The 26,188-nt window shown below is 38.8% G+C and overlaps 1 protein-coding gene across 1 annotated transcript in view; it reads left to right on the forward strand.

The window, feature by feature from the left end:
- The window catches only part of LOC119773951 (cadherin-18), a 207,511-nt gene that overhangs the window by 141,737 nt on the left and 39,586 nt on the right, over window positions 1-26,188 (forward strand). The window contains exons 8-9 of the mRNA XM_038271191.1: window positions 11,349-11,485; window positions 15,271-15,392. Coding sequence (XP_038127119.1) covers window positions 11,349-11,485; window positions 15,271-15,392 — 259 coding nt within the window. The remainder of the gene's footprint in view (window positions 1-11,348; window positions 11,486-15,270; window positions 15,393-26,188) is intronic.

The following is a 26,188-nucleotide window of genomic DNA, read 5'->3' on the forward strand; positions in this document are numbered from 1 at the left end:
GCCCCCCACCACGCGCCGGCCATAGCCACTCCAGGCCCCCACCCGCCCCGCAGCCCCACCCGCCGCGATCAGCGGGAACAGAGCAGCCCCGCCATGCCTCAAGGAGGGAAAACCCACCCGAATACCTAGCCAGCGCAGCCAGCCCACCCAGACCGGCCCCCCAACACTACCCCCGCCGGAGCCGCCCGGACCCCCACACACCAGCGGCGCGCCGCCAGCAGGACCCCCACCCAGCAGGCCCGCCCGCCCCCCGAGAAAACAGACATGCCAAACCCCCCAAAGGAAGAAGAAAAAAAAAAAAAAAAAAAAAAAAAAAAAAACAATGCCCCCACAATGCGCCAGCGGACCCCCCACACCGACCCGCCCGCAACCGCTCCCCCCCCACCGAGGAAGAGAAAAAAAAACATAAATAAATAGGTAAATTAATTAATTAATTAATAATTACAATTAAAATAAATAGGCAAGAGGAGAAGTGCGAGCGGAAAAACCGGAGCCCAAAACAGGACCCAAGACCTGCACCCCACCATGCCGTGCAGCTCTTTTCTATCGTTGTTTCTTTCTTTGCACAGGTAAACAGCACATTTCTTCTTCTACGCTTGCATTATTGGCGGAGCAGACGCTGAATGCGCACTTTCATCTGGTTTGGTCTGCCGGCTTCCGTAGCGTCGTGAGCGCGCATGTGCACGCTTTCAGGAAATACTATACACTACTGTTTATGCTCTAAAAACATTCTAAATGACTTTGTTTCGAGTAAATTCTGGATGCTACCCACTCAGGACACTTGGAATACATTGGACGAGCAGTATGGAGGAATATTGACACGTTTTTTGTGGACTTTTATGGACCTTTCTGTCTCGGTCACCATAGACCTCCATTATTTGAATGTCAGCAGACAGCAAGAAGCCTCCCAGATCTCCAGATGCATTTGAGATATCAAAAAAGTACTCCAGAGTGTTGTTCAGCATGGGGGTGAGTAGAATATGAAGGCTAATCATGTTTTGGGTGTACTATTCCTTTAAGACAATTTCAATTAAATTCAGCTTAGTTATGTAGCGTAATTCCATGAGACGTAAACTCAAGGCCCTTTAAAGAGACAATTAAAGCATATCATACAATCAGATTAGTAAAAGGTTTTCTATAAAAAGCATCAGTTTTAACCGATATACCTTACCTGGCTTGTGGTACTACAAGGTAATTCATAAGACAAGTTAAAGTCTAATTAGTGAAATTATTTTTGCATAGTTCACTATTAGATGAATGATTTGATTATATGCTTTACTTTGTATGAAAAAATATAAAATGTAACCATATTCTTTTGAATATAATTAAAACTGCTTGGCAACTGTTTGAATCTCTGTTGTAGAAGAGCTTGCAGTCTGCTTCATTCTTTACCTTGTTACAAATACTATCAATCAAGATAAAGATAATTGTTAAAACATAATAAGCTTTTTTATTTTCTTTTTTCTTTCCTTTAGAAATTGAATAAATCAACCATCAATTATTAAAACAATACTTAACTAACCAAAGAATTTATTAAAACTTTGTCCTGACATATTCAGGTTATAGCACCCAAGAAGAATCTATGTTGGTACTGAGTGACATTATTACTCCTTTGGATAGGGAGCAGTTGTCTTCATTATTAATCACTCAGACAATCTGATATTTTTATGTTTATTTTTCCGTTATAGAAAAAAAAGGAGGTAAAATGAGAAATCTTATTATCGCATTACACAAATAAAATTATTGTATTTTGAGAGAAATTATTGTACACTCCTCATAAAGCTTATTGATGCGATATAGTCACAGTTGCATAGCGTCTAACAGGCACCAACTCAAAAACAAGACACTTCTGATGTCTTATGTATATATGGACATGAGACATCAGATGTATCTTGATTTTGACAGGCTGAGAGTATTACATGTGAATAAAGGAGTCGTACACACGTGTAGAATTTGCTGGCAAATTGTGTTATGGATTATTGTGTTGGCATTAAAATTTTTTCTTTCTCTGTGAATTTTTTTGATTTGCTGTTTGTTTACTTTTTTTATATTGTTACTACAGCTATCAGCTTGGTGCCACAGTAGCAGCAACAGGCCTCTACCATAGCAATAGATTCTCCAACTCTTTTCAACAGCTTTGTGGGTGGGCCTGCTCACCCTGACTCTGCCCTGCCGTCTTCCTAACCTTTCCTCCTTCCGTCTGTTTCCTCACTTTCTGTGCCTTCTTCCATACCTGCTCTGCCATGGGCCATGCTTTCTCTTCTTCTTTTCTTTTTTCCTTTTCCTCACTTATGGAGCGGGCGCAGCAGACTTTTCAGCCAATTATGGCTGTTGAGGCAAAACACGTACATGTCACTCGCCGGCCACATTTGGAAAAGCATAATTGGCTGGATTTTCCAGCCAGTAGTGCATCTGTTTCGAATTTGTACAAAGTTGCCTTCATAATTCACAGAAAAACTCTTACTATGACAGTCAGTTGCGATATGCTGATGATAATGGATTACAACTACACATTAACAGAATGTTCAAATTATTACACATTGTGCCTTTTTGGGGATTAGTGATTATACATTGCTTTCCAAAAAAAAACAACAACAAAAAAAAAAAACTTAAAACATCCACTGGACTTGGTTTCCAAGTTTGAAGACGTTTTGCTTCCCATCCAGAAAGCTTTTTCAATTCAAAATGTCAGGAATAGCGTTGAGTTTGATGTTTTATACAGTAGCCCAACAAAGCCTTGTTTGGGGCTACTGTATACAACTGTATGTAGGCTTTGTTGGACTACTGTATAAAACATCAAACTCAATGAACTCAACACAAATCCAGTGGGTTTTTGAATTTTATTTTTGGAATGACTATGATCTGGATGACTGAGAAGCACATTGTACAGAGGCCAACATTTTACAATAATTGACAATTAGCATACAGCTGGCAACACTGCCAGCTTTACCAATGCATCATATTTTAAGTAAGATTAGTAAAAGTTGATTTCATGTCATTTCTGAGGCTCTGAAGTAGGACTTTACTGTAAACAATGTGTAGAGTTGGTCTACAATATATACTGCATTATGTGTTGTTATTTGATACATTAAAATCTGCCTGACAGTGTAGCTAAGCTTCAAATTGAATTTGGTTTACAACAGGAGCAGACGGGTAGAAAGAAAATGCTTAACTTATATTTTTGTGTCTTATTGAAACATGTGGCAGATAGGAGTCTGAGTATAACACAATAATAGATTTGCATCTCCTAAAGATACAGCAGTCCCTAGTTTCAGTTTACACCTCTCAACACTAAACATTTATGGTTGGTTGATTTTTACAGCAATTGATTTGTACCTTTTAGTCTGTCTCACATTTGATCTGTGTTATAATAAAAGCAGCAGTCATTCTATCTGTTTAATGGGTGGGCAGCAGCCCCAGCTGTATTGAGCAGCTTTGAAGTGAATGAGGTTGAAACAAATCAACACATTTAGAATATCCATCCATCCATCCATCCATCCATCCATCCATCCATCCATTTTTTACAACAGTTCACTTTGAGTGGACAAGTGGGACACTAGGGATGGGAATCGAAAACCGGTTCCTGTTAAGAACCGGTTCCGTATTTTCCGATTCCATGGCATCGTTTGGCAGCTCGCTGAACGATTCTTTTTTCGATTCCCGCAGTACCAGAGCCTAGAGCGTCGGCTCTGGGGAGCACGACTTACGTCACGTTTTTTACGTAAGTTACGCAAGTTACGCAAGTTGGAAGAACTATTCGAGGAGGAAGACAACGAGCTGCGGTCACTTTGTGAATCAAAGCCCGGTCTTTCCTTAGCCCAGAGGGTAGATCAGGAAATCCAGCTCTATAAAAGCTTGCCCTCCATCCCCTGCAGGGATAGCGCCACACTGTGGTGGTGGAAGAAGCAAGATACGCTGCCCTTGCTATCTGGACTGGCTGAAAACTACCTCTGTGTGCAGGCTTCCTCCACCCCATCTGAGAGGGTGTTCTCCACGGCTGGAGACACCATAAGCGCTGAAAGATCCCGTATCCTTCCAGAAAAAGCAGATATGCTCATCTTTCTGCAAAAAAAATTGTTAATTTTCCCTACTACTGTTTTATAATTAGTATTTTTTGTTATTTAAAATACACTATATTGCCAAAAGTATTTGCTCACCCATCCAAATTATTGGAATCAGGTGTTCCAATCACTTCCATGGCCACAGGTGTATAAATTCAAGCACCTAGGCATGCAGACTGTTTTTACAAACATTTGTGAAAGAATGGGTCGCTCTCAGGAGCTCAGTGAATTCCAGCGTGGAACTGTGATAGGATGCCACCTGTGCAACAAATCCAGTCGTGAAATTTCCTCGCTCCTAAATATTCCACAGTCAACTGTCAGCTGTATTATAAGAAAATGGAAGTGTTTGGGAACGACAGCAACTCAGCCACGAAGTGGTAGGCCACGTAAACTGACGGAGCGGGGTCAGCGGATGCTGACGCGCATAGTGCGAAGAGGTCGCCAACTTTCTGCAGAGTCAATCACTACAGACCTCCAAACTTCATGTGGCCTTCAGATTAGCTCAAGAACAGTGCGCAGAGAGCTTCATGGAATGGGTTTCCATGGTCGAGCAGCTGCATCCAAGCCATACATCACCAAGTGCAATGCAAAGCGTCGGATGCGGTGGTGTAAAGCACGCCGCCACTGGACTCTAGAGCAGTGGAGACGCGTTCTCTGGAGTGACGAATCGTGCTTCTCCATCTGGCAATCTGATGGACGGGTCTGGGTTTGGCGGTTGCCAGGAGAACGGTACTTGTCTGACTGCATTGTGCCAAGTGTAAAGTTTGGTGGAGGGGGGATTATGGTGTGAGGTTGTTTTTCAGGAGCTGGGCTTGGCCCCTTAGTTCCAGTGAAAGGAACTCTGAATGCTTCAGCATACCAAGACATTTTGGACAATTCCATGCTCCCAACTTTGTGGGAACAGTTTGGAGCTGGCCCCTTCCTCTTCCAACATGACTGTGCACCAGTGCACAAAGCAAGGTCCATAAAGACATGGATGACAGAGTCTGGTGTGGATGAACTTGACTGGCCTGCACAGAGTCCTGACCTCAACCCGATAGAACACCTTTGGGATGAATTAGAGCGGAGACTGAGAGCCAGGCCTTCTCGTCCAACATCAGTGTGCGACCTCACAAATGCGCTTCTGGAAGAATGGTCAAAAATTCCCATAAACACACTCCTAAACCTTGTGGACAGCCTTCCCAGAAGAGTTGAAGCTGTTCTAGCTGCAAAGGGTGGACCGACGTCATATTGAACCCTATGGATTAGGAACGGGATGTCACTTAAGCTCATATGTGAGTCAAGGCAGGTGAGCAAATACTTTTGGCAATATAGTGTAGGTTATTATCCCATCATTTGCTATTAGACATTGTTGGTTATTAAGTTTGTTCTTGTATTCATTTTTCATTTAAACAAAGATGTTACTCCAGTTTCACATTTCCTGTGGACATCTTGATCTTGTTGAGTTTGTAAGATTGTGCAATAGTTAAGTAAACAAAGTTGATTCTGATAATCAAACTGTTTGTTCTTCTTTTTCTCCCAAATTGGAATAGAAAAAAGAATCGATAAAGAATCGAATCGTTTCATAGAATAGAAAAGGGAATCGGAATCGTAAAAATCTTTTCAATTCCCAACCCTATGGGACACTCACCTCTTAATCCAGTTTGGGAAATTTTAATATTTGACTTGAAGACAGAAAAATCTTTATTATTCGTCCCTTCTTTATTTTCCTTTATATGTTGAGCAGAGCCGGACCTAATAATACTGTAGCATGCATTTTGAGATCAAAAGCTTGATTAATATTGGTCTCTATTGGACATTCAGTATGTTTTAGTATTTTACTAAAACTCCTAACCTGTGGATGTGTGGATTAAACACATGGATGTGGAATATATAAACACATATTCATATTTATTTGTTTATTTTTGTTTATCTCCCATTTTTTGTTTTATAATGACATTTTCTTTCATGGAGAAATAAAACGCTTATTGTCAGATAACCCTTTGCAGTGTATATATTCCCCCTTTTTCTCAGATTGCAGGTCTCCTTCTTGTTTTCTTTTTGTGCCTCCAAAAAACACATTGACTTGCAGAATCATAGCCTTTTAGTGTTTATAATTTAGCCACTTTGTATGCGTGTTTTCAGCATGTGACTTGAAATCCATCAATGTGTAAGAGAACTATAAAACCCCTTTGAAACTGTGAGGGGTAAAAAATGTCCATAAAGTGCAGGAACTGGCTTCTTCTCATTTATCTCAGTCTGCTTTGCGAAATAGCTGAATGCTGACAGCTGGGTTATGAGGTGCACGAATGAACTAACTTCTCGAAAAGCCTTTTATACGCAAATGCAGCTGCTGGTGTGGTGATTTTATCAGACACTGTCTCGTTTATGAAATCAGTCAGTGCTGAGTAGTGTGTTGTCTCTCAGGGAGATGGTGCATTTCATTTCAGGTACTATTTTAAACCCGTTTTAGATCCTATAAACAGAAAAAGAAAAGAGAAAATAAGAATGGCTTCAGTAAAATATATTTTTTTGTTTGTTTTGTTTGAAGCAGTTTTTCTAACTCTGCACTTTGTTTTTAGATTCTGTAGTCAATGTTTTTTTTCTGTGTTCACCAATAAATGGATAAATGCTTAATGAAAAACTGTTTTTCTACTGTATTATGATTACATCAAAAGCTCCATGAACACGAGGCTGGAGTTACAAAAGAGGTCTTCAACTTCTGCCTTGAAGAGGCGTTACCAGAATCAAATTAATGGCTCATTTACCAGGCCTGAGCAGAACCTTGAAACAGCTGTGAAGGTAATTCAGCCGTTCACGTGTGCTGATGTAGAAATGCATCTAAAGTTGCTGAATACATTCTCTATGGATGTGAGAGATTTTCTAAATCTTCTTAAGAAAACCGTTTATAATAGTATTTCTTCATAGATGTTAAAGTAGAGGGGGTTAATAATACATGCATGTAATTTTTACTGTTATTTGTAAAATTTTGTCACCATAAGTGTCAGGGTTTAGAACAAACCAAGTATTCAGGAAGACATTTTATAATCTCAAAAATTATTTAAAATGATGGATCTGCAATGACCAGCTAGGATGTCTAAGGCAAGGACCTCTGGTCTTAAAGTTCAGTCCATGCCCAGAAAACTGAGGTAATTTTCAGCCACTCGGCTGCCGACAAGACGTGGCGGGAACCGCCCAGAAAGTCACAGATGTTGAAGCCCTGAAGATTAAAGGACAGGCAGGATATCAGATCCAAGCAGGCGAAGCAAGGCAGGATAATCCAGAGGGCAAAGCCAAAGCCAGTATCAAGGAGGCTCACTGGAAGAAGATCAGAGATCCGAAGAGGTACCGAAGAGAAATCAATAACGATGTCAGGAAGCAATTCCAGGCTCGGTAAACAGGCAGAATCCAGCAGGAGTCTGAAGACAGGTAAGGCTAACAGATCAAAACGGGAACAGGCAGGTTCAGAAGTCCAAAGGCAGAATGGGTTAGGATCAAGCAATCAAACACAAATACTCGCTTAGAGACTCTCCCCAAGATCTCAAATAATGTTGCACTGTTGACTGGAAGAAGGCAGGTTAAATAGATGCTGCAGCAGGTGAAATAGATGAGCGGTAATGAGAAACTGGGTGGAGCTAGGTTGGTGAATAAAATAAGTAATCAACCCAGTCATGCGCGCCAAGTTCATGACAATACATTAGTTTCCTTCAATTTGCTCTACTTTTTGTTTTTATATCATAGGGAATCTTAAGATGCACATTGAGATTTGAAGTTGTAATGAAGCCAAATTTTGAAATGTTTAAAGGAAAATATTGCTTTTTAAAGTTGCTGTATCTGAGGTCAGCAAATCTGACAGAAGCAAAGGGATTTAAAATATTGGACAGGACATATAAATACATATTTTGCCTCTTGTTCAGATGTGTTAAAAAATTGCTTTTCTACATTTATGCACAGTGTGGACAACTCTACATTGTGTGCTTACTGTAAACACACTCTGTTTTCAGTACATGTTGAGGTTTCCTGTAGTTATTAAGCAAACTGGGTTGAAATCAAGTCTTTTGTGAGTCTGTTTCCACTGTTAACCTCAACTTCTTCACTTGACTTTTACTGTGTCTGTAAAAATGTCCTGTGGATGTAGTGGCCTTTTAAAAACAGGGTGATGGTTGAGGCGAGGAGTCCTGTGTGACAAGAAGCCTGTATAAAACTCTTTGACTACAAATATTTGTACTGTAGCTTCAGTCACGCTGAGTGAGACGATTGTCACATTGTCAGTAGATCTTCCTAGCTAAAGGTGTATTTTATAAAAAAAAAAAAAAAACATGAGATACACTAATCAAATTTTTAAGACTGAATTCTGATCTCTGGTTTTTGTACAGCTATAATCGGCAACTGATTTTAGCCTACTTTGATTTAAGTTGTCGATCAAATTCTTATTCATTTAATATATTTACAATTACAAATCAACAGTTATAATATACAGTAAAATTTATTTTTGTGCTGTTATTGTTAAATCCTAATTAAACAGAAACTGTCCATTGGAGTATATTTAAAAATATCAAATGTTAGGTTTTTATTAGGCTGTTCAATATAAAGATGCATAATTTTGCACAGCTCTGACAACTAGATAGCAGTAAAAATTCATACAAGAATGCTGCTTTGTGTGTGTTTTGAATATTCAGTGGAAAAATAATTTTAACTGAGCAGCATTACAAAGGAATACTGGTAGGAAACATGCATTATAGTTTAACGTTACACTACTGCCCTATTGTTTCTTTAGGGAGTCGATTTACAAGTCTGTGTTTTTTGTTGTTTTTTGTGATGATCCATGAGCTTTCCATGCCAGTCATATGGGGCAGCCTCATCATGTTGCTAAGACATTGTTTATTTACTTTAACAAAGTTTGATTATACATACCATAGACAATTGTGTCACGATTTTACTAAAGTTCAGACCCAAATGCAGAAGACCAAATATGGAGACCAGGGGAAAAGGTTTAACAGGTTTTATTGAAGAGATAATGCAGAGAGAAGTGTTGCTCTGAAAACTGCTCAACCACAACTGAAAAGTGAGGAGAAGGCACAGCGATTAGTTCAGGCTCAGTGGGAAAATAGATTCGTGAACTTGGAGAAGAGGATTTGGTTGCTAACTCACGTTTCCAGAGAAGTTATTGAATCTTTGACTCCAGTCTGTATGCTGTAGATCCAGTGTTTGTCTGATTCGGTGGAGGGCGGAACAGGGTTTACCCAGAATGCGGTTGTTTGTAGGTGAACGGAGAAACTGACTGCCACTCAGATTTCCTGCGGTTCTTGAACAGGTCGTAATGGAGATGAATCCCGTTCTCAGTGTGAAGCTCAAACGATCTCTTGGGGAAAGTGGATCCAAACCTCCTGTTTGAACCCCAGCTCAGTTTGAAGCTCAGTTGATCCTTCCAGGGAGAGAAGGTCCGAAAAATCCAGTTTGCAGTTATCTAAGAAAAACAATGTTAAAACTCAGGTTGACAAGAACTCAGTTTGACTCAGCAAAACTCAGCTTGGCTAGAGTACCCAAAACATGGCAAACACTCTGGCGTCAAGGTATTGGCAGTCAGCAGCCTAAGAACACTCTTTTAACGAGGAAACCATCAGCAGGTGTGTTAGGATGCCGGACCAGAACCAGGCGCCTCCTGGTGGAGGAAGGGAGACAAACACAGAAAACAAACACACAGACAGGAGTCCTGACAAATTGAAGTAAAGAGCCAATTTCCAAATATAATCAGAAATATCACTGCACTCATATTGCTATAAGTAAACCATTTGCTAATATTTTTTTTATTTATTAATGTAACAGATCTGTATATTAACTGCATCTACTTGTGAGGTACAATCAAGGAATACATTTCAAGTGTCAAGGAACCAATTTTTAACAGACTATGTTTACAATGATTACTGTTCCTTTTTATGATGTCCTGAATCGTTCTAAACATTATTTATATTATACATAGTGTGTTTGTGTATGATGATATGTTCCTGATAAAAATATTGGGGTTTACTGTATCCCATTGAATTATCATGATTTGGGTTTACCTTACAATACTTGAGATCAATCCAGTGGATAAATAATTCAGATTGCACTTTGTAAAAATAAGGTGAAACAAAATACTCACTAAGTTTTTTTTTTATTTTTTTATTATCAGCTGGTTTCCTTTGTGAGTCACTAATGTCACCCAAGAAATTGGTTTACTGTAACAAATATCCCTGAGGTGTGTTGTCTGCGACAGACATGGTTATTTGGACACGTAATGGGAGCCCTCTGGGTGTTTATGGTGATTTGCATATGTATTTAGGGACAAGAGAAAATCCATTTGCAGCTGAGGTCAATTCCACGCAAATTGGGTTGACTGAAGGTAAAATATGCAGTGCACCATTATGCAGAATTTCATACATCTGTTTTTTTCTGTACTGCAAAATTTTCTTCTTTTTTTTCCCTACTGCAAATTTTCAGTATGAAAGCTGCTCTCTTTTGTGACTAAGGCTATTAGTCTTTGCCTTTTCTACATTTTATGTGGATGTTAATGTGTTTAATGATAAATGGGTCATATTCTTGTAGGATCCAGTTCTGCTTCAAATTAGATTTTTTCTTTCAAATATTCTCACTTTTACCCTTAATCTTCTATCTCTTAACGACTTAATAATTATGCTGGGAAACTTGTCCCACTCACATGCCAAGTTATTAGCAACTTAAGTTGCTATATTTTAACCTATTACTTTTGCCTCAAATATTTTTTTTTCAATTGTGAAACAAAGATTATTATTCATATATTTGTAAAAATGAAAAAAACATTAGAAATTAATGGAATGCCCTAACACAGGGGTTCCTGCACTTTATGACCCCCCCACACATCTTTAGTTTTTGGCAGGGGCTCCCCATTTGTGAATTAACACAAAATGCTACAAAATATGTAAAAAAAAAAAAAAAAAAAAAAAACGTTTAGTTTTCCCTACGTTTATTTCTAATTATTTATTATTACGTTATTTTTTGGTATAAGAGTATGCCTTAACAAAAGAGTATCCCCAAAAATAACCACAAAAAACCCAGATACATTTTGGAGGTTTCCACAACCCATTGAGAAAGTCACGGCTAGGATTTGAACCAAGAACTTTCCTGTTTAAAAACCTAATGGTGAATTTTAGAGTGAGTTACATACTCAGGGACATACAAATTACACCTGACCTTATTGGTTTGTTCCTTTATTTTCTTTGTCAAACAATTATCTGTTAGTAATGTAACTCAGTAATTCATTCTAATTCCATGTCTTTATCTTTCTGACAGATATTATCTGGACAGCAAAGAGGATGGTGTGCGATACTTCCGTATCGATGAAAGCAGTGGGGTCATACGTACAACACAACCTCTGGATAGAGAAGCTATACCATGGCACAATATCACAGTAATGGCCTCGGAGGTTGGTAGGTACCCAGTTGTTTAAACAAACATAATGCAATGGATTACTGATCTCTTTTATCTATTATCTTTTAAAGTAGAGTTTTTTTCTTTGTAACATTTGTATTTTACAGATTATAAGTTATTTAAATACCCCAAGTATCCACCCCTTCACAATGGACTTAATATGTGAAGGGGGGAGTGTTGGCCTTCTGGGTTAGATTATTGCACTTGTGTTCTCAGAGGGCTGCAAGTACCGGGTCGATCCCCACAGCGTCCACTCAGGGTTACTGAGCAAGACCCTTAACCCCACACTGCTCCCTGGGTGCCACACAATGGCAGCCCACTGTTCCTAAGAGGGATGGGTTAAATGCAGTGTGAAACCAATAAAGTATTATTGTTATGTTATTTTTGTTATTACTAAATATACTCTAAAGTAGAGGTCTGGAACCTGCGAATCTGCAGCCACATGTGGCTTTTTGGACCCACCATAATGGCTCTTAATAGGGGCAAATTTTCACAACAAAATTAGATTAAAAGAACCAGCTTGTTTAAGCGCCATTTTTCTTCTAATTAGATTGGAAGTTATGTGTTTTTATCCGTTTTTATTTTTACCTCAACAAATAGCTTACAGAAGAAGATCTGTCTTTATGTTTTTCCTTATTTTTAAAAGCTGAAATTACAAATAAATCATTGGTTGTTTAAGATGGAAATAGATTTCCTAAGGCAGATATTTAAGAAAAATAATTGGTTGTTTTATTCAAAAGTCATGTATTATTTTGCGGTTCTAAATAACGTAACAGGCACACTCAGGACAAAAAATTTTCTTTGGATTTGGAAGGTTGCAGACCTCTGCCCTAAGGTCTTTGAGATATCCAAAGTCACTGCATTGTCACAAATATGAAAAACTGACTGCTTTATGCTCTTAGCAACTGGTATTTTGGCTTATCCTTGATGTGTTTTCATGAAAGACTTTGTTTTAGATTTTAAATGGAAGTTTTTTTACAAAAATATGCATAAAATAGCATGGTCGGAAAATGTGTTTTAATGCCCAAAAGACACATCCTAATGAAAAATGTTGCTTTCCTAGTTTTATTGTGTTTACCCTCCAGCCTTTAGATGTTATACATCAGAGAAGCCTGCAAATAACCAAACCTTTACAAAAGCAGCATGACTTAGATAGAAACAATTAAGAAGAAAAAAAGCCACTGCCTATAGTTCTCCCTCTTTTTTCCTATCCCTCTAGGTAACAGGACACCCTGGGGGGACTGTATAGTCAGGGGGCAGCCGGGGTTCAAATTCATAGAGAGTAACACAGGAGTCAAAATCAATATCAATAAAAGAGGGGATCCATAAAAAGCAATGAGTACATGAATCAGCAGCACACATGCTGCCCTTAGATACAGACTCAAATCTGTAGCATATTGTAAGTAAAGAACACTTGATATTGTTTGTGTTATTTAAGGACACTCCAGCCGCACTGCATGCTGACATAGTCATCAACGCACATATAGAAAGAACATGCTTAATCACACAGTAATCAGTTTCACCTGTTGTTAGTGGTTTTCCCATGCTATATACCATGGCACACTTGATTTGTGGACACTGGACAAGCGATTCTCATGGTATCGATTAGAAAATGTCCAACTGTGCTGCAGTTAAAAAGAAAAATGGTGCAGGATATGTTTACATACAAGTCTTAAATAAAATTGTGTGTTTAAACATTGTAGATTTTAAAGAAAATATTAGGTTAATTTAATTTGCATGTTGTTTGTTCTGTGCTATACAGGTTAGATTGCATTTCCCTATGATTGCCCATACAATTGAATCAAACCAGCATTGTTTAAGTGTTGCTTTCTAGTCCGGCAACTAATTAAATCAATAAAGCCCCCTAACCTGAGGTGCCGTGGGTAATTTGTAATCACAATTAGGCAAATCTCCAGCCAATTGACAAGGACATGCATACTAATGTTTCTTTATCTCTTTATCTCTCTTTAGCATTCCACAACAGATACCTAAACAGTGTAAATGGGGCATATACATTGAGTTGGCAAAGAGTTACAGTTACGCAAAAAAAGACGAACAGCTCACAACTAATTACACTGCAGTCTATGTTGCAGAGGGTAGAAGTAGATATAAATAAGAAGTGTTTAAGTAAGTTATTAGGGTATTTAAATTCAAAGCCACTTTGTTATTGTTAACATCTAGGGTCAGAGATTTAAAAGCCCGACATTTAAAGGAGTAGATAACTTTTATATCTATTTTTTATAAAGGAATGTCATAATTAAACTGTAACTAAAAACATAAATCATGATGATATGGTGAGATATGAAATAATAAGGATCCCTTATGAAGGTGTTATTTTATTATTATTTGTTTTGACTACTTATTTAATTTATGAAATAATTGACTGATCGACTTCCTATTTTTATCGTACTGTTTTTTGCTGCAGTAATTAATTGATTTGAATATGGTAACCTAGCACAAGACAATCCTAAACCAATTAAACCAACGGTGTTTTTTTAAACCGTTACATATAACATGATCATTTTCACTCATTTGCAGCAATGGTAATATATATCACTGATATCTCACTTGTTAATTTTCACATTACAGTTGCAACTCATTCAATAAGTTCCTGCAAAATTCATGTGAAATCCTCCACAACACACATACACACTGTATATATATATATATATATATATATATATATATATATATATATATATATATATATATATATATATATATATATATATATATATATATATATATATATATGTCTTTATTATGTACAGTTTAGGATTTTGTATCTTTTTTCTTTTTTCTTTACTGATATTCTTTTGCTGAGCAAATGTTCTGTTTCACCTCAGCTGCTCTACTTGTCATGCCGTAAATCATTATCTCTCCTGGAAGTCACCCAGTAAAAGCACTCTACAATCCTAGACAGATCTACTTCATGGGTCAACAGTCAGCTGCATTCCTCAAAGAACCGTACTTCAGAGCTACAGAAAATGTGGCCCTCTTTAATTTGTTTAAGGCGTTTGTTTAACACTTCTTACTATAAATCTGCTAGAATTACAGCGCAATGAACTATGTACCATATTTGAGTATATACTCTAAAATTGACCAAATCAGTGCTGGATATATCCTGACTCGACCTAACATGTTAATGTAATGTTGAAGTTATTGCTTTGATTTTAGTTGAGAGAGCAGTTTAAGAAATACCCCGTCTGGAAGGCAATGTTCAAGGCAGGATTGCCTTAAAACTAAATTATGTAAGTGGCTGTCAGGGGTCTTACAAAAAAGTAAAATGAAAGAAGAGGAAAAATAAGCAAGCAATTGAAGATGTTGAATTGGGAATAAAGTGAGAGTGCTCTGTACACTTTACCTGCTTAATATAACAACCAGGGAGCTGAAAGAGAATAAGTCGTATTTTTTTTCTTCCTAAGTTGTAGGGAAATTGTTTAACATGTTGAGAAAAAAAAGAAACTGATCAAATTTGGTGTTCTGATACTTTGATATTAGCCAGAAGTCATGTTTGGACCTTATAATAAAAAATGTTATGTGAATGTAGAGCTATGACATTTAAGCACTGAATTAAACATCTAAGATGTTGGAGCAGTACTAGTAAAAATCATTAAAAACAGTTTAATGGTTTTACTGAGAATGTTAGTATTTGAAGCCTTAGTATTATTCTGACTGGACCATACTCAGTTACGTCTTTTAAAATGATGAATGATTTATTTTGCAATGAATGCCTAAATTTTGCTTTTCTCCATTTTTCCTTCTATTCTACCTCTTCTTACAGACAACCCCAGTCTGCTCAGGCACGTTTCCGTCACCGTGCAGGTGCTGGACATGAACGACAATCCACCAGAAATAGCCACCAACAAGGAAGTAATTGTGTGCGAAAGCTCAAAGCCCGGCCAGGTGAGAGTCTGGAATCCATCAAGGGGAGGAAAAAAAAAGCTAAACACTACTTACACTTTTTCTCTCTCGCATGGTCAAACTTTCTTCAACTCAAAAAAGAAACTTGGAGAGCTGCACATTAACCACTGTCATTTCCCTGAACGCACCTCATATCGCTGAACTCTCGTTTCCCTCAGCAAGTTTTGGGTTGCTCAGCAAGACCAGAGCTCTGGCAGCTCTGACTGCACTGGAAAGAGGCTGCTTTATCATCCCTTATACAAAATGAGTAACTCAGCAGCAGACCATGACAGCTCTAAATCGAAGCTCGTTCCAATTTGCTCACAGTACTCTTTGATTCATTCAAATTAAGAAGGTTGTTGAAGTATAGAGCAATCAGCAGCCTGGAAATGAATGAAAGTGTGGTTCTGCTAAGGATGATAGAGTAAAGCAGCAGAAGGCTCAACTAAATACATTTTGATAGTAAAGAACTGGTTCAAGAGAAGTTTAAAGGAAAGTTTGAATTAAGGTTTAAATTATTGTTTGCAAGCTAAGGGTTCCTGACTCTTTGGATTAAGCAGAAAGCATTCAGTAAAACTTAAGTTCTGCACAAAATGTGCTTAGAGGAGCATTAGATTCATTTTTTGTGATTTCTTGATGACATTTTTTATGTAGATTATAACTGAAATGGTTTGTATCCAAATCAAATAATTATTGAATCCATCGAAAGCATTTCAAACAAGCTTTTCTATATATATAAATAAAGCCATATATATATATATATATATATATATATATATATATATATATATATATATATATATATATATATATATATATGTAAAGCCTACTGATGGCATCTCAGATTCTAAATATCTCCAGATGTTGTTAGTTTCAGTTGTTAAAGATATATATAATAATGTTCATTTCACTGATATGACTATATCAATAAAAATGATGAAAGGTAATGCTATCATACATGTATCTATAAGTCTTTAGGTTTTATCAGAAAACTTGAAAGGAAAACAACATTTTGACTTATTTAGGGTTAATGTGGTGTACAACTTTTTATATAATTCATGAATTACCACTAGAAGGCATCATGTAGTTTTTATTGTCATTATATTATATTATATATTGTATTATATATAGCTTCTGTAGATTGACAAAACGAAACGATACCGTGAGAGAAATAATTTGAGATTAAAAGGACAACAAAGCACAACTGTCATAATTAAGTGGTATATTTTTATAAGATTACATTTTATTTTTAATATTTAAATCTTTAAAGATCAGTAAGTAAGAAATCTACTCAAAAACTGACCAAAATCATTCTCATTGTCACTCAGGATGAAAGATACATTTCCCATAAACAATTGGTCCTTTTCATCATATCAAGTTTTTATTCCCTTTAAACCTGGAACTACTTTGCTCCAAAGAGTAGCTTATGCTTACTTCCTGGTTCCTGACCCAAGCATATGAGAGATGAAAAAGGAGTACAAGTTTCGTCATATAAGTTACCAACACAGCACCGGCCTGCACACGTGGAAACCAGAAAGAGATCCAGACCAAATACCAAAAATACTCTAATCAATTCCTGAAAAGAACTTGGTATCTGTCAAGTTGTTCTTTTATTTAGTGATAAGTATCTCACACAGAGCTGCAGCTTTTGTCTCACATACACTTAAATTACAAAACAGCCGTTAGGGACCGGAAAACCCCTGCTCTATATTCTGTTGCTTTTCAAAGTAAAAGACGTCACATAGCATTACACCACATCTCCCTTTCTTTGGAACAAAAGGGTAGACAGCCTTTGTACCAGCACATCTTAAAAGTTTAGCTGGAGGACCTGTTCTGTCCCTGATTCACACATGAACACCAAAAAAAAACACTTGACTAAACTACTTGTTTTTTTTTTTTCTCTTTAACAAATACTTACTTTAAATATCCGGTTCCTACTAAAGTATCTTAAAGCAGATCAATTACAGCATTCACATCTTAAGAACAAAATACAATCACATTTCTTTTTCATTTTTTCTCTTTTTTTTTTTTTTTTTTCATGTCCGATTTTTTTTTTTCAAAGTCTCATAGGGTTACCAGTCTCTTCGGAGGTCTGACCTCTCTCCCGGCCCTGGTCCGCATGGTCCCTGTAATGGTAGGTGCTGATGTCGCAAGTGGGGCCTCTGGAGTTGGCGGCTCTTCACCCACCTGTGGTTTAGCATCGACCAATCCGTTGTTGGTCTGCAATGGCACCAAATGGTATCGGTTTCTCCTCAGAGTGCCTCGGGGCACCTGAACAATGTAGGAGCGAGGAGTGCTATGTTGTGATATCACTGTTCCCTGGACTCGCGCATCAGTGACCCACACATCCTCTCCAGGTAAGAGTGGGCGCAGGATCCTTGCCCCGTGGCGCTTATTAAAGTATCCAGCATCCTTCCTCCTCTTCTCCTCTTCTTTGGCCCCCAATTCACTATAGTCTGGCAAAACGGGGTTCAGCAGGGTCGGAAGAGCGGGGACAGTAGTACGGAGGCGGCGTCCCATCAACAGCTCAGCTGGGCTATATCCATTCTGCAGGGGGGTTGCTCTATAGGCCAGTAAGGCGAGGTATGGGTCTGACGCTTTCGTTAACAGGCTTTTCACAGTTTGTACAGCCCTTTCGGCCTCCCCATTACTCTGAGGAAACTTGGGGCTGCTTGTGATGTGTACAAAGCCATACTTGGCTGCAAACTCTCTAAAGTAGCTACCTGAGAACTGAGGCCCATTGTCACTTTTAAAGAATTCACAAATGCCATGGCGGGCAAACATGGATTTTAACTGCAGCACCACCTCTGTGGACGTTGTGGCAGACAGTAGTGCAATTTCTACGTACCTTGAGAAATAGTCCACAACTATCAGGTAAGTCTTGCCCCTCAGTGTGAACAGATCAGCACCCAAGGTTTGCCAGGGCCTCATGGGCATCGCTGTTGACATCAGTGGCTCTTTTATGTTCTGTCTCTCTTGAATGCAGGTTTTGCATTTCAGCACCATGTTGTTCAACTGGCTGCTGAGTCATGCCACCACACTGTCCCCTTGGCCCGGCTTCTGCATTTTGTTACCCCCAAGTGCCCCTCGTGTAGCCTTTGCAGCACATCTTCTTGCAGTGCTGATGGGATGACAAGTCTTGTGCCCCGTAGCAGTAGACCATCGTGTACAGTCAGCACTGCCCTGTCAGTCCAGAATTGTTTCAGCCCTCCTCGTAGTTGACTTTTATCAGGCCAGCCATCTGTGCAGTACTTAATCAGGGTGGAGCAAATGCTGTCTGCCTTCAGATGCTCGCGCAGGCTGGCCAGATAGTCCCCACTGACAGGAAGGTTGCTGATGACAGAGTCAACATATATGTCAGTGTTTTCTAACAGGTTTGTGGCTGTGTGTGTTTGAACGGATCTCAGAGGAGCACGAGATAAGGTATCAGCCGTCCATAGGCTTTTACCAGGGACATGTTTGACTATATAGTCATACCTCAGAAGCCGCATCCTGAATCTTTGGATCCTGGGCGGGAGCTCATCCAACGCTTTGCCTCCCAGCAGAGTCACCAGCGGCTTGTGGTCGGTTTCAAGTTCAAATTGTTTTCCCAGGATGAAACAGCTGAACCTTTCACAAGCCCACGTCGCTGCCAGTGCCTCCTTCTCTATTTGGGCGTAGCGTTGCTCCGTCGGTGTCATGGACCGTGATGCATACGCCACAGGTGACCACCTGTCACCAGTCTGCTGCAGCAAGACCGCACCTAGGCCGAAAGAAGAGGCATCGGCTGATATTTTCACCGCACTGTTTGGGTTATATAATGTGAGCACTGGTGGGGACGACAATTCAGCTTTTAGTTGATCGAAGGCGGCCTGTTGTTCCTTACCCCAGTACCAGTGATTTTTCTTGGACAGCAAGTCCCGTAGAACCTTGTGTTTTTCAGCCAGGTGAGGTATGAAGCGCCCCAGCTGATTGACCATACCCAGGAAACTCCTGAGTTCACTGACATTTTTAGGTGGATCGATCCCTTGTACTGCTCTCGTCTTCTCTGGATCTGGTTTCACACCGTTTGCTGAGATCATGTGACCCAGGAATTTAACTGTGTGGCGTGTGAGCGCACATTTGTCCATGTTGAGTGTAATGCCAGCCTCTTGTGCTTTCTGAAGCACTGCATGCAGTCGCCTGTCATGCTCCTCCTGTGTCCGTCCCCATACCAGCACATCATCCATATGACACAGTACCCCATCTAGGCCAGCAATTACCTCCGTCATCATCATCCTCTGGAAATGCTCTGGGGCCGAAGCTATGCCAAAGGGTAGCCGGTTAAAATAGTAGCGCCCAAAAGGCGTGATGAAGGTGGTGTATTTGGCAGACTCTTTTGTTAATGGCACCTGCCAAAAGCCCATATTGGCATCTAATTTACTGAAAACTGTTGCACCTGCTAGCATGCCCAGTGTATGCTCAACTGATGGCAGGATAAATTTTTCTCTGCACACTGATTCATTCATTTTTGTAAAATCGACACAAATGCGAACAGTACCTTCTTTCTTTGGCACCACCACCATCCCAGCGCACCACTCAGTCGGCTCCTCGATCTTGGTGATCACGCCCATTTTCTCCATGCGATCTATCTCCTCCTTCACTTTTCCCATGAGTGGCAGAGGGACCCTGCGAGGTGTTGAAAGAGAAAAGGGCACTGCGCCTGGTTTTAGTTTAAGTGCATATGGACTCCGCACAAGACCCAGCCCGCTGCACAGCTTTGGATACTGTCGCTTCACCGTATCCATGGTGATGCTGTTGACCCTGCTTACAAGTTGAAGCTGTTGAATAGCAGGGCGACCCAGCAGTGCAGTGTGCAGATCTTTAACAACATAAATGTCCTCTTCAGCCGTCATTTTGCCTCTATGCAGTGTCTCTTTAGCTACGCCCAGGACATTGAGTATATTGCCACCAGGTCCAAACAGTGGGCGCGTCGATGTCGCCAGGTGCATCACATCTAGCCCCCCAGCAATGTCACGGTACACCTCGACTGGCAGGGCAGTGACATCAGCACCTGTGTCTATCTTAAAGCACACTTTTTTATCTCTGACTTGAAGTTGCACTGTCCATGGATCTTTTCCAGCATCCACAGCACCAAGGAAAAAACTTTCCCCTTCATCTGCTGTAACAGCATTCAGAGAGGTTGCACTGTTCCTACATACATTACTGTAATGTCCTTTCTTTCCACAGCGATGACACACAGCATCAGTAGCAGGGCATTCTGCTTTTCTATGTACCGGCATTTTCCCACATCTATAGCAGGCCCTTGTGCTTTGCTGCGCGTGTGCCGGTTTGTATCTGCCTGGAAGCTGTTCTTGTAGCAGCTTGGACGGAAACCTCTGCTTTCTGTAGCCAGCAGGTGTAGCATGCACAGCATCGACACTGGAGCATCCACTATTTTCTCCTCTCAGGTCCGACTGCTGTCGTCTGATTTCCTCCGCTAGCCTCGTCTTTTCTATGGCAGTTTGGAGCGTGAGGTCTCTGTCTAGCTGTAACTTTTCAGACAAGGAGACGTTTCTCAATCCAACTACCAGCCTGTCACGAATCAGCTCCTCATGTAACTGTCCATAATTACAATGTTCAGCTAAGTTGTAAAGAGCAGTGATGAAGGAATCCACTGTTTCTCCTGGCAATTGCACGCGCTGATTAAACTTGGCTCTCTCATATATGACATTCTTTTTAGGTACAAAAAATGCATCAAAGCCTGCTTTCACGTCTGCATAGTTGTTTCTAGCATCTGCAGTTAGCGGTAGCCCCTTTAGCACATCTTCTGCTTCATCGCCCATGCAATACACCAGCGTATTTACCTGGTTTTCCTCTGGCGTTGCGTTTAGATTACTTGCAAGCCGAAAGCGGTCGAATTTCCTAATCCACCGTTCCCATTCTTGTGGCTTGGTGAAATCAAATGGCTCCGGAGGTTGTATGGTGAACGTTGCGCTTGGCGTGGGTCGCCCCATTTCTGCCTGATTGTCTTTCGTCTCGTCACCAGAGCTACTTGCAAAACTTTCTTTTAATCCGCTTGATGCACGATTTCTCCTCTTAGCCCTTTTCTTCATCTTTCTCCATTCATGCGCAGCATCCCACTTCTGACACCATGTCAAGTTGTTCTTTTATTTAGTGATAAGTATCTCACACAGAGCTGCAGCTTTTGTCTCACATACACTTAAATTACAAAACAGCCGTTAGGGACCGGAAAACCCCTGCTCTATATTCTGTTGCTTTTCAAAGTAAAAGACGTCACATAGCATTACACCACAGTATCCTTTAAAAGTATTTGGACAACAAAATACTTTGACTGAAACAGGGTGTCATTATTTGTTATTGCTTCTTTAAAACGCTTGTCTCAGCAGCTTTTATTCTTAGTATTGTTTTTTGCTTTGCACCAATTTTATCTTGATGCGATTTCATCTGCCCAAAACACATTTCCCCAGGGAAACTAAAAGTATTTCAAATTGCATTACATTTTTATAAACATGTATTTAGCAACAACCAAATATAAGGTTAGTCTCATAATGGATTATATACCAATTGCAGTTTATGAAACCAGATTTTTAAGATGAATAGTTAAAAAAAGAATTTTCCTAGAACCTTAATGAAGACAGTTTTAGAAAATTGTTTTCAACTAAAGCGTTGTTGGTAAAAAAGCTATGCAGTATTTGTATGAACATGACCTTCTGTTAATGTATGGGTTAATATACTACTGTAAAACCAACTCTATAAAAATTAAACATTACTGCATTCTAACCTATAAAAACAAGTATTAATAACCCTCAGATTTTATGGAAAAGACACAGTATAAACTCTAAATAAATGTATGTTTAGAAGCAAAAAAGTAAAGGCAGAGATATGCCTTTCAAAAGTTAAACGTATGGAAAATCACTATATAAATGTAGGTCATTTTCACACTTCATAGTCTGGTAAATTTGGATCAATTGGGAACTAAAAATTACAACATCTTTGGCTCACCTGTAGGGCTGCAACAACGAATCGATAAAATCGATAAAAATCGACTTTTAAAAGCGTTGGAAACGAATTTCATCATCGATTAGTTGTGTCGCGCGATTATTGCGTCATCCGCCGTGCCATCATCACTGCCTCTTGACTGAAAGAGGAAGAAAAAAAAAATATGGCAGAGCGAGTCAGCGCCGCAGGTGCAGTGTTGCCTACTCAGCGACTTTTCAGACCCATCCAGCGACTATTTTTCAAAAAGGCGACTAGCGACAAATCTGGCGACTTTTTTCGGTGTCACTGGCGGCTTTTAGAGACTCTTAGTGAAAGCATGTATCATTCCTACTCTGCCGTGGGGCGCCTCCCCCACCCCAACCGCGTTTTCCCGCAGGAGTCCCTCTCAGCGCTGCAGTCAGAGCCTCAGCGTCCAGACTGCAAATGAAGCGCGCATGCACCGGGATTGACGGCGCAAATTGATCACAATAATTAAAATAGCCTGCGCTTTGTAAAGTGAAATAAGTGATAACATGCAACTTTTTTCAAAAGAAATTAACATGGCACGGAACCACCATGTTTGTTTGGTTTTAAAGTGGGGAAATGTAACGTTAGTTTCTCAGGTAGCTCATCTGATGCTTTCCTTACCTTGTTAGTAGGTTACAGACAGTGATAAGGTTGGCTACTTATTTTACTTTTCATTTCATTTGAATTAGCTTAAGCAGCGTTTATATTTACTTTATAAATAAAGTAACTTGCAAATTATGAGGGCAAGGCTTTTAAAGTTTAAATCTTCTGGCAAAGATAAAGTAAAGAAGATCCTGCAATTTATGGAAGTAAAGCAGAATAAAATCCAGCAAGATCAGTAATATGTCAATTAATTATATGCCACATTTTTTTAGCACCCCTAGTTCTCTCATTTTTATTCCAAATACAATTTATAAATTGAATCACAGGGCTATTTTTATCTCTATGGTTCAGTATTTTCTCAAGTAGCAACTTTAACTGCTATACCTTCCTGTCTTAAAAGGCAGAACTCTTCTAGTCTAAAATAACTCATTTGTTGAAATGGGGGGGCCTATTGTTTGAACCCCTTAGGGGCTTTTAAAAACAAAAATGTCTTTTTTTTGCGCTTTATGAAACAAAGTAGCCTATATTTTGTGGATGTACAGCTACATTTCTCATGTAAGTTTGCGTAGTTTTAACACAAACATTTATTTTTCATATTGCACCAGTACAGTTAATGAGCAACCTGTACTTGTGTGCTTGTTTGTTCTGTCTAAAATGTTTATATTGGAATAAAGAGGTTAATATAAAAAATATTTTTTGTCCGATTCATCGATTAATCAAAAAAATAATCGTCCGATTCATCGATTTTTAAAATAATCGTTAGTTGCAGCCCTACTCACCTGTTTACCCCCTCGCATGTCGTGCTACTGCACCAAAAACCAATTTAGTTAACAAGCACGAAAACTTAAACATCAGGGAATGACAACAGATTTCAGCAGTTCCATTGCTATACTGTCTTTTGGCAAGTTTGAAGGATAAGATAATTAATCAGATTTAATTTGGCCAGAAAGTTTGGTTCATTTATGGAGATATGAATGTGCGATCAAACCTGAAAAAAACTTGTCAAACTCGTCACCTATGTCTCTGCTATGTTATAATGAACTCTGGCCCAGTGCAGAAAGAGATGTGAATGCCATACAGACTGGAGAGTGCTACAAAAGCTGTGATTGTACTGCATAATAATACAAATTAAGTTAATAATATCTTAAAAATACCTTGCTGGACATCTGTGCATTTATGACATCAGTGCTTTTAAGTCAAATGCATGATTTCTAGTTCGTCGCAACCTCATTAAGAGCCTTTGCTTTCATCTCCCTTTTTTTTTTTGTTGCATGCTGAGCCCATTGTTGAAAGATACTTATATGTCAAACTTGTCAAAAGACATCATAGTAATAACACTGCTGAAATCTGTTGTCATTCCAAGATGTTTTACTTTTCCTGTTTTTTGACCAAACGTCTTTCTTAAGTGGTTCGCACAGAGCCACTGCAGTCGAGGGGTCAAACAGATGGGTCAAAAGGTTTGGTTTTGGTTTCATAAAGTTTGAAAATAGTAACCATGTCGCAATTTTGGTTCCGAATCAATCCGGACTATCAGGTGTAAAAACGACATACAGCAGACTGAACAGGGCTAATGTGAATACACTCCAAGACATTGTTACAACACATAATTAAAGGAAAGGTGGAAAATGTAAAAATGACCTTTAATTGTCTTTGATCACAGTGGTTTAGTTGTTTTTCTTGTTGTTCTTTTGTGAAGGAAGTGTTTCACATTTATGTTGAAGGGATATACAAGGTGTAGGCATAATACACCTATCCATCTAACTATATCTTGCTCTACATCTTATGTAGCATAAACTGAGTATAATTTCTCACAAAAGTAGAGTTTATTTTACTCTACTTTTCTTCATTTAATCATTGCTGTTAATAAATTAATAAAGTCTCATTGTCTACCTAGCAACAGAGTTCCCTGAGTTCTGATTGACTTATGGTCCAGCTTAATAGAAACATAAGAATTAAAACACACTGAACAGGTTTAAAGTTATATCAAACATGTTTAAAGCTCTATTAGAAAGTAAATATAAGATGAAACTTATTTTTTCTTTGATAGAGAAATGGTTAAATCTCTTACCTTAAACATTGTGTAAAGAAACACAATGAAATATAACTTCTTCTTTAGAGACCTAAAGGTTCCACTCTAAAAAATAGAGAAAATAATTGGGTATTTTCAGACATTAGAAACCTCTTACCAGCAAACATGCTCCAGTTAGATTTCTGTTTACCTTTATCATTATATGAAAACATTTTTAATACATTTTTTGGCCCTATTTTTTGTTCAAACAAAGGAACAAATAAATAAATAAAGCCATATTTGTTATGGAGCATTACCATAATCACAAACAATTGTTATTATTATTGCACAACCACATTGTTAAAATTAACAAAATCATGACTGTGAAAGGGGGGATTTAAGTCTTTGCCCAAACCTTTTTAATACAGTAACTCTACAAGTTTTTTATATCTTTAGAGAATTAGCATCATTACCATCAACCAGCAGTGATTTAATAGGAATTACCAAATTAGAGCATTTGTTTGGGATTCAATATAGAATATAATATAATTAACTAATCCTTTACTGTCAAGTGGAAGGGAATTTCTTTTGTTTATAAATAAGTAATGCATTATTGTTTGTCTCCCTTTTCCATAGTAACCCCAATTTATACCTATGTAACCCTTTACCCCTTAGAATCTTATCTATCTGTGTTTAAATCCATCTTAGCATTATTCCAGCCTTTTCTATACATATCATGGCTTCAATAGGGATCTAGTCAAAGAAATAGAAATCTAAACCAATAAACATCAGACCGATCCATCATCTGAAAATGAAGGAGAGAATGGCATAGCGAGAAAACTTTCAAAACAAGACAGCCCACCTACAATTGCTCGTCTGGCAAAGAGAATCAGAGAATTTGCCAATGATAACTCTGAAGGAGCTACAAAGATCTACAGCTCAGGTTATTAACAGAATCATCGCAATCTATGGAAGTGGAGTTTGGCCAATTTGGATGAATGTGCAAAACAGAAATCACTGCAAACATCAAAAAGGTTTTTGAGTCAGCCAAGATCAGAGCATAACCCTTCGACTTAATGTAGAACAGAAAATTAACATTGCAGGTCACCGTAGACACTGGTAGCAGAATCATGCTATGGGAAACTGGTTAAAAACCAGGAAGAACAAAGTCTCAGCCTAAAATCGAGAGTCTAGCAAGACT

Source organism: Cyprinodon tularosa, unplaced genomic scaffold (assembly GCF_016077235.1).
Source record: "Cyprinodon tularosa strain WSP-4 unplaced genomic scaffold, ASM1607723v1 ctg793, whole genome shotgun sequence".
NCBI lineage: Eukaryota > Metazoa > Chordata > Actinopteri > Cyprinodontiformes > Cyprinodontidae > Cyprinodon > Cyprinodon tularosa.